Source organism: Cebidichthys violaceus, unplaced genomic scaffold, assembly GCF_023349555.1.
Source record: "Cebidichthys violaceus isolate CVI_PGR_0920_01 unplaced genomic scaffold, fCebVio1.0.p SCAF_25, whole genome shotgun sequence".
Lineage (NCBI taxonomy): Eukaryota > Metazoa > Chordata > Actinopteri > Perciformes > Stichaeidae > Cebidichthys > Cebidichthys violaceus.
Window position 1 is genome coordinate 1682177 of NW_027176428.1, and position 17826 is coordinate 1700002.

The 17826-nt window shown below is 43.1% G+C and overlaps 1 protein-coding gene across 2 annotated transcripts in view; it reads right to left on the minus strand.

The window, feature by feature from the left end:
- fgd5a (FYVE, RhoGEF and PH domain containing 5a) overlaps window positions 1-17383 on the minus strand; it is a 30510-nt gene extending 13127 nt beyond the window's left edge. For both annotated transcript variants that reach the window (XM_068720140.1, XM_068720139.1), the window contains exons 1-7: window positions 17131-17383; window positions 12228-15003; window positions 6334-6451; window positions 5241-5299; window positions 4827-4857; window positions 1357-1511; window positions 150-306 (exon numbers count right to left, since the gene is read on the minus strand). In XM_068720140.1, coding sequence (XP_068576241.1) covers window positions 150-306; window positions 1357-1511; window positions 4827-4857; window positions 5241-5299; window positions 6334-6451; window positions 12228-15003; window positions 17131-17140 — 3306 coding nt within the window. In that variant the 5' untranslated portion in view covers window positions 17141-17383. The remainder of the gene's footprint in view (window positions 1-149; window positions 307-1356; window positions 1512-4826; window positions 4858-5240; window positions 5300-6333; window positions 6452-12227; window positions 15004-17130) is intronic.
- Window positions 17384-17826: the final 443 nt, after the last annotated feature.

Below are 17826 nucleotides of genomic sequence, written 5' to 3' on the forward strand. Positions count from 1 at the left end.
TTGAATATGTGACTGTCCAAATACTTCTACCAGTTACCCTATTGAAGGGGGGATCTTTTAGTGTTAAGCAGTGGCCCGAATCCACGTTCAGTATGCTAAATAATAACACATAACAACACAAGGAAGGACACAAAAATTCAGTGTTTTACCTCAAATTTCTTGACGATGTTGGCGAAGGCCAGGTTTTCCCTGCAGCTCTCCTCCAGTAAGGACATGCTGCGATCATACTCTGAGATAAAGGTGTCAAACACCCCAAAGTCCTCTCGACGTGACAGGATCACATCAACTACCCTTTGGCTCTCCTCCCTTCACAGAAAGAAAAAATCAGAGATTTAGAACATTGTCTTTCTTCATTTCATGTAAAATACAAAGTCTACAATGTGCTGTGCGTCCCATGAACCTGTAGCTTGATTTCTTCCATTCAACCAGCCTAATTCTCCCCAAATTACTGATTTCCCACGTTTTCCATCATAATGCTCAACAACCTTGAACAAACATTTAGTTTTCAGATGTGAATTGCGTGAGTTAGAGAGTTTACAAAATGAATTGTGGCTGCGCTATATTATGGTCTCTTATGGATTATCATCTTTCCCTATGATTGTGGAATATCTCAAAATGTTGAGTCCTGAAAGAAATTATTGCTGAGAGTTTCCAAACACTATACCATTGATGTTTTTGTTTAAAGGAATTACTTTGACATTTCGGAAAATATGCTTATTTGATTTCTTGCCTAGAGTCAGATGAGAAGATTGATACCTCTCATATCTGTCCATTTATTGAATACAATCATTTTAGCTTACCTTAGCTTAGCACAAACGTAGAGTGAGCGTTAGAGGTGCTGGTAGGACTTAGGCTAGATAGGTGTTTCCCCCTGCTTCCAGTATTTATGCTAAGCTAAACTAGCCGGCTGTCTTATATCTAGTGCACAGACATAGAGTACAGAATGTTTAATTCCTCCATGAAAGCAAATAAAGGGTTATTTCCCAAAATGAAAAACTATCCCTTAGAAAACACCGCCGATGCTAATTAATGACTTGCTCCAAAGCTCTTCAGTGTCGTGGAGTTTGCCGCCTTACAAGGCATCCTAGTTGAAGAAAGACCTCTAAAATGATTCTATCATCCTGCTGTGTTTATAAAAGCTGGGTTAAGATAGTGTAGAGTGATTATTGTGACCTCAGTGGAGAATGAATGATGGCTATAGCTGAAGTCTCTTTAACATACTGCAAAAGTCTGACTGAGTTTCAAGGGTATTGCGGGCTGCATACTAAATCCACCACGATGAAAACTGAGCATCAACTGTAGTGCACAACAACAGACTCCAGCCAAACCAACAGTAATGCTCGTGGTGTTTCTTACCACTGACTAATGCGTTCCTCTAGCTCAGTAAGGATGCTGCTGTGGAGGGTGTAGACCTGGGGGAGCACGCCCAATATCTCTCCTAACCTCTGCTCCTCCAGCACAGGCTCCCCTTCCTCACCCACCTCCGCCTCTGTCACTGCAAACCTAAAGTCCTGCACAGGGAAGGGAAACAAGAATTTGTGAGGAGAGCTTTTTAATAAGACAAAAATGTGGGGTAGAAAAAGAGAGGAATGGAGGAAATTGTTGTTAGGATGAAAGGAGGGAGTGAGGGAGAGCAGGAGACATGAAAGGCATAGAGGAATGAGGAATGAAAAGGGGAGAAAAATGGAAGGAAGGAAGGAAGGTCAGATCCTCCTAAACATCCTTCCTGCCACCCTCCCTTCAAATCACCTCAGTGCCTCCTCGCCACTTTGGGCTCTGTCCAGGCATTCAGGAAAGGCGGCCCTGCTTGCACAAGAGGTACACACCAGGTGTTGTTGCATAAAGACCTTGGTACTCAATGACAGAATGCTGTTTTGTACGTAGTCCCCCACTTTTCATTTCTCTGAAGACACAAGCTGAAAAATTCACTCATATACAATGAATTCAGGTCCACTGAAGTCCATTCAGCACACATAAAACATAAGCAATAGACATTAATAGCTGCAGTGTCAGAGACTAAGAGGACTAATATGAGGAGTTATGGCACATGAGAGAGGAAAACCAGGGGAGAGGTTATTTATCTACTCAGCAAATTAAGACAAGAAATGGATAAAAGTAGGTGAATCGTGTGTCAACATGCTTTTAAAAAAAATCTCTGTTTTCCCTGTGGGGCCAAGCTTTCTGGCAAACTAAAGTCATATATTATATATATATGACTTTAGCGTATATATAGGACATTAGTTTGCCAGACAGCTTGGCTCCACAGGGAAAACAGAGATTTTTTTAAAGCATGTATACACACGATTCACCTACATTTATATACGTATATATGTCATGTGTCAACATGCTTTAAAAAAATAAATAAAAAATAAAATATATAGCTTCTGTGTGTCTTTAAGGGATAAGTGTCTGGAGCTCATCTATTCCAGTTTTGAGTAAAGCACAGACATAAAACAAATAGAGCTGTCCCAGTCGGTTGAAAGATAATGTGGTGACACCGGGTGCTTCAGAACATGCCGTTCATCATGCACAATCAATGGCGTATGAGTTAACATTCATCACATCAGCCGGGGAGAAGAACAGTAACGGCTCTGGTTGGCTCTCTCTCCCAGGTTACACACACACACACACACACACACACACACACACACACACACACACACACAGATCCATGAATGAGAGAAGCTTTACTCTCACCGGTCCACTCTCCACCTTATCCCTATTTCTCTCACGTAAGGCGGGTCAAGAAGCAACGCTAAGCAGTTGGTTGAGCATCCAGTCATGCTTGGCCATAACTCAGCACAGAGAATCGGTTCAGAGGTCACAGGCTACAAACGAGAAAAAATAATAAGTCTAAGCCTTACATATGTTGAAGCTGTTACAGGGAAAGTCCTCAAAAAGAGGAGCACGGCCTCCCTTCCTATGTGGAGACAGGGTCTGGAAATTCTTTGTATTCTTGTTATTCCTTATCAAACAATGGAACAATAGCCCCTGTGTGCCTCTCACTTAACGCTGCTCCTGTGTCCCCCCCCCCCAGTGTTTGTACATGTTGTGCCGCTGGAGTGTTTCCCAGCTGAATTGCTCAGTTTCATGCTAATTATGACATCAGTCTGCATCAAACAGTAACTAATACGTTGACACATCACGGTTTGAAGTTTGAATAACAACACTGCACCAATGCATTATGCAACAGCATGATAAAACAAGCAAGCAATGTCACCTTTGATAGGTGGCAAAAAGATTCAATTAAGTGGCATGGTAACACTGAAGAGGGACACAAGCCAAGGTCACTCAGGATCTTTTCAAAGTGAGAATTTGTGAAAACAGATCATTTACTATGAACAATTTAATTAATTGGTTCCGGCTACACTATCAAAATGTCACTTCTGTAGCACTGATGCCCATATTGACTTGCAGCGTATGTTTCTGTCTGTGCTTTGGCATGCAGCAGCTAATTAGTATAATTGAGCATCATGATGAGGTTGCAGATTTATGATTATTAGAGCCGTCCATTGTATAATATTTGCATTACTTGCTGTTTAATGGCATCACATTACACATTACACTAGACAGCTGCTTTTGTATCCACATCAGGCTTTCATAAATCATGGTGAGGGGCACACATAAGACATTCAGGTTAGGACCTTGATCAAGGTTATAAGGTTCAGGCTGACTGATGGGCCTCTCTGGGTTCAATGACTCCACCTGTCAGATTTGTACTGGCAACCGTCACCTTAATAGCAACTCTTTCACGCCATCCTTCAATAGCTGCTGCCTATCTGACCTCTCCTGTACGACTTTCCTTTGATTTGAATTAAAGAAATGCTTTAAATGGTTCATTGTCATTTGTGTGGTATTTATGGTAAATATCCTTCTTTGTTCCTAACTCTGTGAGGATTTGGATCTTCTTTTGACGGGCATTGAGTGAGAAACGATGGAAATAGATGACAACCTTTGGTGGTGCATTGACGACCTGGAGAGGCTTACCACAGCTCACCTTTAAGTCCTCTGTCCAGCATTAACTACGCTACTCTACTCAGAGAGAAATTCTCCATTCTATGGCCAACCAGGTAATGGAGTGCTGCATGGAGGATGTGTTTTTGTAGGCCAACCCCGGAAGTTAGCATTGACAAAAAGCCACATTTTTTGGGGATTAATGAAGAAAATAAACTCTATAGCAAACACAGTTTTGTTGAGTTTATGATATTTACAAGTTTGGTTTGCTTCAAACTTCACAAGAGGTGTATTTATTGCGGTATTTTATATTGTACAACAAAACTATCTCTTGAGCTTGTTTTAACCACAGACCTTTTTCAGTCATCTAACCAAAAAACACATTCATAAAACCAATTGACTTTGAGAAACCGAGATTTTAGGGTTTTAGGTCTCATTCCTGGAGGACTCTAATAGGGGCTCATACCGTGCATCCAATACAACCACAAGAAAAGAGCTCGGCAGCCTTTTTGTGACCTTTAGGTGGCAGTTCGCCAGCTGGGTATCAGAGTCCACATATCAGTTGAGTAAGAATACAAGGACAGCATCAGCAACAGCGCCTGGTGTACGCACACTGCGTCATCTTACTACTGACCACTCCAGAGTGCAACATGTCAACTTTGTCAAGACCAGGAAGTAGATCTTGCTGCAACAACACTGATAAACCTGAGCAGAGCCTTATAATGGGGGGAGGGGGAGACGGAGACAGAGACTAGGGAGCAGACACACAGGATATATGATGTTATCAGTAGGGTTTCAAGAAGGTTTAATAGGCAGGAGACATTTAAAGCCAATGTGACACACTTCTGTGGCGTCAGCGAAGCTTTTCTTACCTGTTGAAGGTACTTGAGGGCGCTGACATGTCTGAAAACACAGAGAGTGAAACACAAGATTTAATTACGCCGTGAAAACTAATTCACAACTTTATACAAATACGTTAATCTTTCTACAAGGCTCATTAAAATGATCTAAATTATGCATGATGAGCAAACGCCATCAGAAGAATGGTTAAGTGTGTAGCAGGCCAAGGCTGGTGTGTTTAATAAGTTACACGAGACACTCGTGTAATTGGCTGTCAGATACACACACGATGAATTAGCTAAGGAGCAGGGGAGATACAGTTGGAAGGAACAGGAGAGTAGATACAGGGCCACGAAAAGACCAAACGTCAGATGTTTGTGTGCGATGAAAGGACATGCAGGGGAAGTGTGCAAATGGGGAAATCCACGAGCGGGGGGGATACTCACAGTCTCTCTGAGTCGACGAGCTCTTTGGCGACGTAGAACGCTCGCGATCGGCCATCAATCTGGGGGACAGCGAGAGAGAACAGCGGGAGGATGAATGAACACAGCTAATGTTTAAAGGCTCTCTGTGGACACTTTTATAGGACATTAATAGGAACAGCAACGCAGCAGCCAAGAAGACTAGCGAAAAAAAGCAAATTCACTTTTTTTTTTTAATTTCTTCTGTCAAAAGAAGACAGATTATTCCATTAAAGTACTGCATAGACATGAGGGCTTTCTCAAATACGGGACTTTTAAATGCAGATACATTATGTATGAGAGGCTGTGTGTGTGGCGACCGCAATGCTGCCCATTGATTGAGAGGCTAATCACAGGGTCTCAAAACATCCAAGCCGAAACATAACATTGAAGCCATTTAGGGGGTTTACTGGCAAGGCTCCTGTGCTTTGTCAGTGTTATTTTTTCCTATGTGGGGCATTTCACAAATGCTGCATCAAAAGCACGCTGATTCTCATTTCCTCAAAATAAAAACAAAACACAGTTCCATTAAACAAAACTGTTCCTGAGGCCAGCTCAAGTCTCTCTGGTCCTCTTTTTTTCTCAATTTATTGTGTTTTTTATTATTTGAAGAAGAAGAAAACAAGGAAATGTGTGTCGCATGATGGGAGCTGTGGCCTGATAATTTTATGGTAGCAGGACGGGTGGAGTCCATCTCTGAGCTACTGTAAAATGGCTGCCTTTTACTGTACGGATGTCTGGGGAACTTGAGGCGGTACATTCCAGCATGATCTCTCTCTGGACCTTCATGTCCCACATAACACTCCAGCAAAGCAATGTAGGCCGGTAAATGTGAGCTATAGCTTTCATAATCATCTTCCCACATAGAAATATGCACAGTAATTATGCAGGGTTCTGTTGCTCACATGCTATGATGTCAATTTTATTCAATCTATTCAATAACAACTGTCTAATCTAGGGCCTATTACTTGGACTTGCAGCAGCATCATTTGATCATGTTGAATTGTTGTGTCAGTTGGGAGCTCAAAGGATTGATTTAACCACCTTCTTTCATTTCTCTCTGAGTGCCATATCTCACCTGTCTGTCATAACTCTGCTCAGCCACCCCCTCTTCCTCCTCTGACGTACGCCCGTGGTCTTCGTCCGCTGACAGGCCAGCAGAGACGGGGTTCAGTGGGAAAGGCTCTGTGTAGGCACTGCCAAGGGAAGAAAAGGCAGTATGAACACAGCAAACAGGACCAGTAAATATTAATAACAAATACTATGACACCATTTACACTGCAGCATGTGTTAAACAGCATTGCTTTAACCGTAGAGAAAGACACCGGATATTTTCAGTTGGGGATGAGACATTGATGACACTAATTCCAAATAGCAAATTTACGGTAAATCTTTGCAGCAGCATAGTCTCAAAACACTGAGCAATAAGTCCCCTATACTATAAATATACACTTTTCCTGTGTGTGTCTCTGAACATTTCCACTCCTCATATGGCGTCCTCCAGTGGCCCACTGTAATCTCTTTCATCATTAGTTCTTTTCACAGATGGCGCCGTTGTGTTGGTACACTGGTAATCCTTTTGTGTGCTGCTGTACCTGAGGGGGGGACGCTGTAGGTCATTTCACATGTAATCCCTTTAAATGCTACCTGTGGTAATTATTAATGTCCTCTGGCCCATTAAGACCCATCCAGTATGTTTGACCAAACTGGATAACAGATATTCTCAAAGCAGCTATAGGACAGCTTGCCGTTTGATTTGTTGTAAAGAACAAGTTCAGAAAAAAAAAAAAAAGATTATAAACTTAATCGTGTAATTTCGTCCATTTCTGCCTTAATATCCACAGGAATACAAATAAATACAACAAACAACAAGACATCAGAACGTCAGGAAAATGAGGAATATTTTACAAGGACTTCCCTTTAATTGTCAAACGAGTTACGACCTAACGGATGCTACTATCAGTCGATAATCTGCGATATCTTTCAACTCAATTAAGGGTTTTAAATCCTCTCTGGATCCAACTTCTCAATTTGTGAGAATTAGCTTGTGTGATATTAAACTGAATATATTTAAGTTTTGGCCTGTTGGGCAACAACACAAGCAATTTAAAGACGTCACGTAGGGCTTACGGGAATTGTGATTGTTTCAATTTTTTCGGGCATTTTACAGAATGTTTGTCTTGATGTCTTAAACAGCTCCCTGTGTGTGTTTGCAGAGAGTAGACCAGAGGACCAAAGGTTAACAGAGTTACCCACCGGACTTCATCTCCATTCAGTCGCACTTTATGAGGTTCACACACCCACCCACACACACAGATTGGGTGGGCTGAAGAAAGCACCTACAGGCCATTACTCATGTTTGACCTCAGAGCAGACAGATCAACCTGGTGTGGGCTCCTGGGTGATGTTGGGAGGGAAAGAGAGCAGAAGGGATGGGTCTTCTTTCAACTCATTCTTCAGGTCTGATTTATTCTGCGAGTGAGGGGAATTCCTTCATATGTTCAAGAAGAATGCACCGCGGATTCTCACCTTCACCTTTTCACCCTAGACCATTGACAGCACAATCTCGGAAAACACGCCTTCTGTGCTGTAATGGAGGGTTGTGTCCAATCTATAATAATGCTCCCCAGAAAAGCCCAACAGAAAACTGAAAAACAATTACTACAAATAGCTTCTTCTTTGAATTACATGTCACTTTTCTTCAACAGAAAACAATAATGTTGAAAGTTGAATTTCTTCTATGCCAATATAGCTAATTTCCTGCCATAACAGTCCCAAATATAGCATTAGTTTAGCTCCAGTCAGCTTCAGTTGATAACGTGTCAAATCTGCGAATATATTATATGGTAATATGTGAAGCCCTTTAACAAGACCATTAAGGTGATGCTATTATTCCAGCAGATTGCAATGTCTTTTATAACATGGCAGAGTTAAATCTACTGTGTCAGATTCCGAGCTCACAATGATTCTCTGTGAAAAAGACCAGTAAACCACTATTCTCCTGTGAATTAGATGATGCCTGTAATATGTAATTCAATTGAGCTCAACAGTCAGTATTGAAATATATATTAGGTGCAATCAGATGGGTCTTTTTCAACTTGTAATGGCACTATTATAAGAAATAGGAGCAGCTGAATAGGTTCATTAGCCTGCTAACTATAGAAGATTGGGATACTGATGGGTTGATAAAGAGATTGTGGGTAGTTTTAAATTGTTTGCTCCTTTTAATGATGATGATTACATGTAGCCTGTGGCTGTTGTGCTGCTGCTTTTGTGACAGTGTCTGATGAAGTGATTTGTGAAGACACTGGCGCTCCGACTGCTGCTGTCTCACCTTTGACGTCTTTGGATAATAATAACCCCACATCATGGGATTCAAGGCCATTATATGCGACAGCGTTATAACCTCTGCTCACTTGTTTAACCCACTATGTCACTGTACCAAGAGTACGTTGGGGGTGTATGAAGTGGGAGGCTGAAGGCATTCCTGACAAACGCGAGCAACAATAACAGCAGACCTGGCATTCCTGGCGGTACCACACCTCCTCTTGTTGTTCAAGGGAGAGTCTGTGGGAACCCCTACTCCTCCACGGTGACCCCCTTCTCCTCCCTCTACCCTATCTGTCCTCTCCTGTCTCCACCTCCCTGCCTCCCGCTAGTGCCCCGACCTCGACCTGCATTTCCTGTAAACAGACGGGTGGGAAGCTCCTAGGCTGGACACTTCCTCCCCGGGGATGACCTGGCAATGACCTCAGAGCGCATGGCACCAGGCCTGGCGAGCCAACGACACGCCCCGTCCATCACCTCGCCACACAGCACACAGCCACCACCCAGTACAACAATGTACTTAAGATGGCTCCCTCATCACTACTAACGCTAACATAACAGTGGGTGGAGGAGTTGTTTCAGAGGCCATGGCAGGGCTCTGTCATCACTCTGAAGAGGTTTGTGTTGAACTGTTTGGAGTGAAAATTACACCAAACAGTAAGCTAGAGATGTACATTTTTGCATGCATTAGCAGCACCGTGCTGAACATAACACCATAGCTGTGTTTACTAGACGGCAACAACACATCTGCAATGCTGTTGTACGCCTACCTGGAACTGTTGAAAGTTTACATAGAGAACACTGAATGGACTCAACAATCACAAATCCTTGAATTTCTTTGCTGAAACGCCTTTTTTGTTGCTACAAGGCTACTTGGTGAGGGTAATTCAGCAAAGACTGCATTATCAGCAGAAGCCTCATCTTTGATAAAGCAGCACTAAGTTGTTACTTAGTGTGCATGCACATATATGCACACACACACACACACACACACACACACACACACACACACACACACACACACACACACACACAGACAAAAACACCTTGGTTGGGTTTGAGATGAATCATTGGTGTGCCGGTTCTTTTTCCATTGTACACTGCTTGCTAATGAATATATCTCTTTGCGTACTCTGCATGTTTGTGCAGAAGTAATGTCTGAATGTTGCTATACATTAATCACACAAGGTGGAAACAAGCCAAGCCTTAGGAACAGCAACTTTGTGAGTTCTTCTTAAAATGCATGTCTGCTACTGTAGGCACGGCCCTTTTGTGTGCTGTGCTGTGGGACTGCTGGGACAGCAGCAATGTCAAGCTTTGTACAGAGTTTATTGTAAGACGTACACACAGAGGCAGGGACAAACACCTACGCTCACTACACATGACTTGCATTGAGTGTATATACGCATACACTCACTCTCAAATAAACATAAAAAAGCCCAGTATAGACACACCAAAGAGTGGCCCTGGCAACAGAAGCGTCTCCGGGGGGAATGTGGTGAAGGCAAGGCGACAGGACAGATAGGTTCTTTGCATCATTGTGAGTGGTGTGAGACTTCCACCACACAATGATCCACATCGATAACATCACAGGGAGAAAAAGAGCCCTCACTGAGGGACCATTGTCCGGGAAATGGAAGGGTTTTAAATGTTGAGATATACGTAAAGTGTAAAGTACACTGTAAATAAACAGGAAGGAAATCATGGTATAGTGTCTACTGCTGCACAGGATGACTGGAGGAGACAAGCTTTATGTGTGTGAAAAGTTGTATAAATGATTTTAACTGCAAGCTGAAACCTTTTCTACATGATATAATAGTTACGAAAGACATAGTCTGCAAAATAGAATGGTGAAATAAGCTGGCTGCACATAAAATAAAATAAATAACCCTAACCTAACCCTATAGCACAAGAAATAAAAACAAATGCAGAAGCATTTTACCACAAGATTATCTTAAGCCTTTCAAGAAGCTATTGGTAATGGCCTGTCTCTTTGACTACACACAGGTCATCAAACACAACTCTTTTATTAAGACTGGGGAAAGACTGTAGCCCGTAGTGGCTAAAGCTGAGGTGCAGGTCGGGGTAATTTTGTACAGTCTGACCGTGGTGATTCCTCACTCTATCACACACTGCAGTAAATCCTGTGGCCCCTTAAGGGTCCAATGAAAGAGAAGCACTCGGGAGAGAGCTACTTTAATAAAAGCCCCCCTAAACTTAACAATAAGTGTCAGGTACAGGAGAGCAATTACACCAGAGCTGCTCTTGCTCCCTTTCTCCTGTTCTTACTTCCCCCTCCCCCTCTTCTATATGACTTTATCGCTTTTCTCCCTCTATTCTATACTCTTCTGCACCTTCATATTAACACATCCCCTCCCTTTGCTCTCTCACATTTTTCTCATCCTTCTCCACCTCCTTGTGTGAAAGGAACTCCCCCACATTTCTTCACTTTTAATTGCAGCCCATAATGACTTTATCTAGTGTGAGGAGGAACCTGCGCTCTGTGAGCTACCCAATCGCTATGACCTGTTTTATCACCTCAGACTTGCATGGGAAGCAGCGGCACCAGATGCGACCTCTTAATCCACCAAATGAAAAACAGGAGTAAGCTCTCCCACAAGCATTGTCCATCTTCCCAAAGCCAGCGATGCCTGACACAGCAAGCTGCTCATCTCTCACTGAACACTATTCTACAAGAGGGAGATCCGATTCTACTCAGCCAGGTGCCCTCCGCTCATCTGAGATACAGTGTAGGAATACTTGTCAGCTGTTCAGGGGTCAAGATTGCCCTTCTGAGGAGATAGGTCCAGGCCTAACAACTCAGCTGATATTTAAGAGTGGTTCCAGAGATAAACACGCTTGCCTCTTTTATAGACTACAAAGTGCAGGAGATGCTGCTTCGTTTCTATAGTTTAATCCTGGCATGTAAGAAGATTACCTGTAAAGTCATTCGATCATAAACAAAAAGACATTTCAGGCTTTTTACGTTGAAGACATCTAATCTAAGTGAGGACTGTTTTCTTTATTGACTTATGCAAATTTAATTGATTAATTGTGTGTCCTATAAAATGTCATAATGTAGTGAAAAATTAACATTCAGTTACCCAGGGTACAATCTGATGTCTTCAAATTGCTGGTTTTGTCCAACAGTCCAAAATCCAAATGTGTTCAAGCAATTATTTACATTTGAGGAGTCGAAACTAGTTAACATTTGGCATTTCAATCGACTATCTCTAATCTTAGTTATGGATAGTGTTGATTAATATGTAATATTTATTACATTAAAGGGTCAGTACTCCCAGGTTTGTGGCAGCTATGCAGTTAATTGTTTGGGCAAATATATAAAAAAAAGAAGTTCTTTGCCCAGATTTTAAGAGATCTCTGAAATTTCTGCTTTAGCCCCAATACAATTAAGGTGAAAAAAGTTCAACAACAGTTTTGTTGAACCAGCATTGAGAGGTTCTTTTGGGTCCAGTGAGTTGCAGACATTTCAGAGAAAGGTATCTCAACACCTGGGCAAGTTTAGATACCACTAAAGGTAAAACATGAGGTAATGTAATATGTGTTTTTTGTAACTTGAGTGAACTTTCAGGTTAACTTAAGAAGATACAAAGCCATTTTAACTTTACAGAGCTTTTACTATACCTTTCAGTGTCGTCTTTTGATGTCTGGGTTATGCTGTCAATCCCAGGGAAACTGTTCATGTCCACATAGCCATCATTCTCATTGCAGGCGACTGTAGTGCGATTTGGGTCCTCAAAAAACTCAGTGACAGTGTGGGATCTGGTGGGTCTGACAGGTATCTGGATGTTCTCATAGTCTGAGCTCATGGCCGGGATGTTTTCATAGTCTGAGGTGTCCGCACTGGGGAAGGAGATGGAGCGGGGTTTGGTCAAAGGCAGCGGCATGGGGGAGCGCCGAGAACGCTCCTCGAAGGACTCCACTCTGGAGACACTTCTGCCATAAGCTTTGGGGTCACCTTTCCTCCTCTGGTTGTCTTTGTATAGGACAAAGGGGGATGGCAATTCTAAAGGACGCTGCTGGGGGTTCATAATGTGGTTCTGAAGCTGAGGAGAGCTGCCGGTGCTTCTACGATCAAGCTCTATGACTCTCCCTGGGCCGTGGTGGCTGGACTCGGAGGAAGAACGAGAAGAGCGGACACTTCCATCGCTGAAACCCTTCGAATCTGTCTTCCTCTTAAACTTGAGCGCCAGGAAGCGCTTGAAGGAGGACTTCTTCTTCTTAGGTATGTCGTTGGGATCATGCTGGATCAGGAGGGATGGGGAACTCTTGGTGACTGGTCTTTTAGTGATGTATGCCAGCTCAAAGGGTGGTGGGATGTCCACTAGAGAGGTTGGCGTGGAAACACCACTGGATGATTGATGGCTACGCTGGGAGAAGCTTCCAGAAGAGGTTATGACACATGGGAGAGAAAGGGTATCATCTTTCCTCTTCATCCGGATGTCATTCTTCAGAGAGTGGTTGATCTCTGTGGGAGTGGTCAAGGTCAATTCTGGACCCTCTGCAGATCGGGAATAAAACAACAAACGTTGAGACTTCATAGACGGGATCAAACACTTGACCCCAGGCTGCTGAGAACGGCTAAGTGGTTCGTTGTCTTTATCTAAGGCCACTGTGCAGTAGTCATGAGTCTGGTACTCTGTCCCAGTCTCCTCTGGTACAGTTTCTGGGACATAACCTGGAACTTTCCCAGAATAAGAGCGCGATCGTGTGACAATAGTCTTCCGATCAATTGTCACAAAGTTCTCCCCTTCTGAGTCAAACCCCGCCTCCTCGTATATATGCTCCTCGCCGTCTGAGTCTGTGTCCTCATAGTAAGGCACAATGTGGCAGTCCAGTTCCTCAATGTCTTCTTCAAAGGCTTCAGTGGTGTGGGCAAACACCACCCTGTTGGTGAGCTCCGGGGTGCGGCCTCCATCTAGGTCTGCTGGCACTGTGATGTTGCACAACCTGAGGCGAGGCTGGCAGCTCTGTCGCTGGCTGAGGAAAGCCTGGTCCCGTTTAGCCGTTCTCTCTTTTGCACTTTTTCCTTTGATATGCTTCTTTTCCGTTTCTTCCTCTTCGTCATCATCGCCTATCTCGACGTAATCCTCCGATGAGACACACTCCAGCTGCTTGTCTTCTGCTTGAAGGCACAGTGAATCATCAATATCTGCATACTCATCTGCTGACTCACTGTCCTTTGATTTATCTTCGTGTTGATTTGACTGCTCGGTGCCCTCCTCAATCTCACCCTGGTCTGAGAGGGCTTGCTTATCCTCTAGCTTCTCCACGTCACCTGATGACACATAGTAAGGTTCCTGGCTAGAAGCACCTTCCGTTTGCAGTTCATTTGAGGGTTTGTCATCAGTATCATCCTGACTCCACTCTGGGTCAGCGGTGCCGGTCATATCTGGTGGAACAGCTTCGATGAACGAATAAGGCCCAAAAACATCCTCAGTGCTGGATGTGAATCGGAAACAGCCAGAGAGGTCCTTGGTGGCCCGTTCTGGTTGCCATACCCCTGTTTCCCCTGTTTCAGCTGGGTCACATGACTCACATGTATCACTTGCATCATCTGTGGGGCCAATCACATCATAGGGATACTCCTCAGTTAAAGTTGGAAGGACACTGAATCCAAATGCAAATCCTCCAACTTCCAGCTCAGTCTCATCTGTGTGTAAACAGTGCACAGAGTCCTCACTTTGTTCACTGTCTACTTCATTACATCCAGTATCATTGTCCTCATCACCCTGACTGAGGGACTGTGGTTGATCAAGATTCTGTTCCTCTACATGTTCGTGTCCTGAAGAGTCACAAACTATATCAGTTTTTTCACTAAAACTTGGTTCCTCCTCTTCCTCTCCCGTTTCATCCTCCATCTCAGCAGGATTAAGTGAAGGCGTTGATGTTTTCTCATCATCAGTCTGATTACCAACTTCAGGCTGGATGAAGTCATTGTCAGTGTTTTCATCCTCAGTAGTATCAACATTAGAACCATCATCAGCTTTGACTGTGTCCTCAGAACCAATGTTGTTGCCATCATTGTCTAATATATCTACATCTTTTTCTGTTTCCTCCTCAATTTCTCCTTCTGCTATGTCCTCTTTTTCATTGTGCCCGGTGCCGGTGTCATTAACCACATCCTCGCTTTTCTCCTCTTTGTCCTGGTTCTCCGCAGCCATGTCATGAAGATCTTCCGTCTCCCCATCAGAGTGAGCCAGGTCTCCGTTACTCAGGCTCTTTGGGGGGCAGGACTCCCCTTGTGCATGAGGCTCATACAGGGGTCTGGGTTTGGGGGCGACAGGAGGTTTTGGATGATGGACAGGGGGACACTGCCTGGACATCAGTTTGGACTGCACTTTGATGGTCAGATGACTGCGAACCTTTGGTTGAGGGACTTGCAGTGGATTTTGAAAATCTGTGCAAAGAGAGTAAAAGTTAATTTAAAAAAAGTACTTCATAATATTTCCATCTTTTTTTAACCTAACTTACACAAGGATAAAAATGTAGGTCCTGCTTTGGTATAGAAGAGGAAGTCAAGTCATGTACAATAGTCAGTGACATGCAGAATGCTGCAGGGGACATTATCAGCAGGAAAAACAACAGAGCCACAGGGTACTTAGAGGAGGAACAATAACATCTCCCTGTCTGGGAAATGACACATGCAGGTTGGATGCTTATGGCAGATTTAACAAATTATGGCTAATTGCCATCAAAACCTTTAAAAATGATTTTGTTATTGGTCCTTATATTCACTTAAATATATTGAAATGGAAACATAAAGGATGATTTACAGCTTTAATCTGTATTAACAACATCCTACTTTTGACATTTAGACTTTACGTTTAGTTTCCAGTTAAAAATTGTGAAGTCATTAAAGAGCACTTCTTACAACATTTAGAATTGTCATGAAACACACCCCATACTTAATAAAGTGTGTACACCCCTTGTCTCTTCCTGTTATTTAGTACCTGCCCTGACGCACATCCTATTAAACCCTGTGTGCACTCTGGCTATCTCCGAGTGTTCTCCCTCTCTCCCCGTCAGTGTCTCTCTCTCAGTCTAATATGAGCTTTAGAAGGAACTGCCCTTCTTTGCCATATAGCTTTCCGCCCACAATTATACATATTTTTTCTCTATTAGTGTCACCGCGCTCTTTCTTTTAAGATTTCCAAGATCATTAGCTGCTCCGGCAGAGCCTCCTTGGACACAGGATGTCCATGGGGGGGAGGACATTAACGCCATGGCCCCCCATCCCTCTTCCATGAACCTCTCTAGGAGTACAGATTTTCACAACACAAATGGACTTCCTTCTCGTCATTCTTCCCCAATTCTCACGAAACATACTCACACTGCAGCACACACACACCTACACACACACACACACACACGCACACACACACACACACACACACACACACACACAGACAGATGCACGCACACACACACACACACACACACACACACACACACACACACACACACACACACACGCACACACACACACACACACACACACACGTAGGACAAACACTTTTTTTCTGAAAAGGTCCTTTGAGTGTGTCAAAGAACAATAAAACTGGAAGAGAAAACAAGGGTCCCGCTCTGACAAAGCACCCAACTGCAAACAACAGGATATGAATTATGCAACAAGAATTCAATTAAAACAAATGTTTGAAAACAAAGGAAGAGATAGACACTGGGACCTTGGCTGTGCCAAACTCACAGGATGTGATTTCAGACCCTGTCCTCATCATGAAATGTCACCCGTTAAGTCTGAACATGCCCGTCTAAAATCCAATGTGACAAGGCTGTAGAACAAAAAGAGACATTGTTTTCAAAATAAATGTTTCCTTTGACAGAAATCACAAACAAGAGAACTATTTTAAACTATTTTCACTTTATAAATTCACAGGACACTGCATTTGCACGACAGGTGACCTTCTCTAAGTACTGTAGGTACTGTGTGGACTGGCGACAGTCTGTGTATGTAAAGTATGTATGCTATATGTTATTTTGTATTGTTTTAACAGCAGACATTGTATGTTTCCAAGACAAATTTCCTTCGGGACAATAAAGTCTATCTTATTTTATCTGTCTAATTTCACAAACATGGATTATAATCCTAGCTCTAACCCTATTACTAATCCTAGAACAGATTTCCCCAGTGGAGTCTTCCCTGGAAAGCAACTTTATCCACTGCTATGAATAAACTCACTCCAAATTTCTGTGTATAGAATTCATCCCATTTGCATTGTTGTTATGGCAAAACCAGCAGCACAATTTCCATGAAAATATATTTTGACCTATGGCGTAGCCTAACTAAGACAACAGGCTGCATCAAGTTGCATTGGATATCAATTTGTATGTGAAATGGGTGGAAAATAAACAGATGTGTTCAGACAGGATCAACCAATTTCAAGAATTACACAAAAACACACGTGAAAACACACTCACGTTGTCTCACTTTGTGTGCTGTGAAAACATTTAAAAGTTTGCTTTCTGGACTCTTAACACGAACATTAAATATAAAAGAAAGACCAACCTGTGTTCATTGTGGGGCATCATCATCCACGGGAACCGACAGTTATCCTCATGTTTCCCCACACCGACCGCGTCGCTCGAAATGACGTGGAAACTTAATCCAGATACGAACACATTGCGGGAAAATCAAGCGGTAACGGAAGATTTTCGAATCATGTTGTTTTGTTTTTTTCTCCGGTGAAAGTCTACTCGTGGAAGACGTCCGTTGTTCGCAGAGTTGCAGCGGAGCTTTCAGCCGGCGTGCATCATCTCGAGTGCTGATGCTGCAGTAAACTGGTGCGCTCTTGTGTGGAAACGGGAGGTGCTGCTTGGCGCTTCCTGAGGCAGGACCAGCCTACAGCACGGAGCGCGAACCAAACCCACTCTCTATATGTGTCGCTCAATGCACACCATTACATCTGAGATATTGTATATTCTCATCTGGTCATGTTCTGTTGAAGGACACTTCTTTACAGATGTGGGGCAACGGTGCCATATTAGAGGCGGCACGGGTTGACACCAAATCCACTCAGTGTGAGAGATTAGGACTAAAAATATGAGACTATAAACCCGTGTTTCATTGTGATGATGGCCAGCTTTAAATCTGCGGTTATGTTTTTTCACAGAAAAAATATTACCTTTTTAGATCAAATCGTTATGCTCGGAAGGACTGGAAAACATGTTAGAGAGGATCAAACAGTATGTATAAGAAATCAAG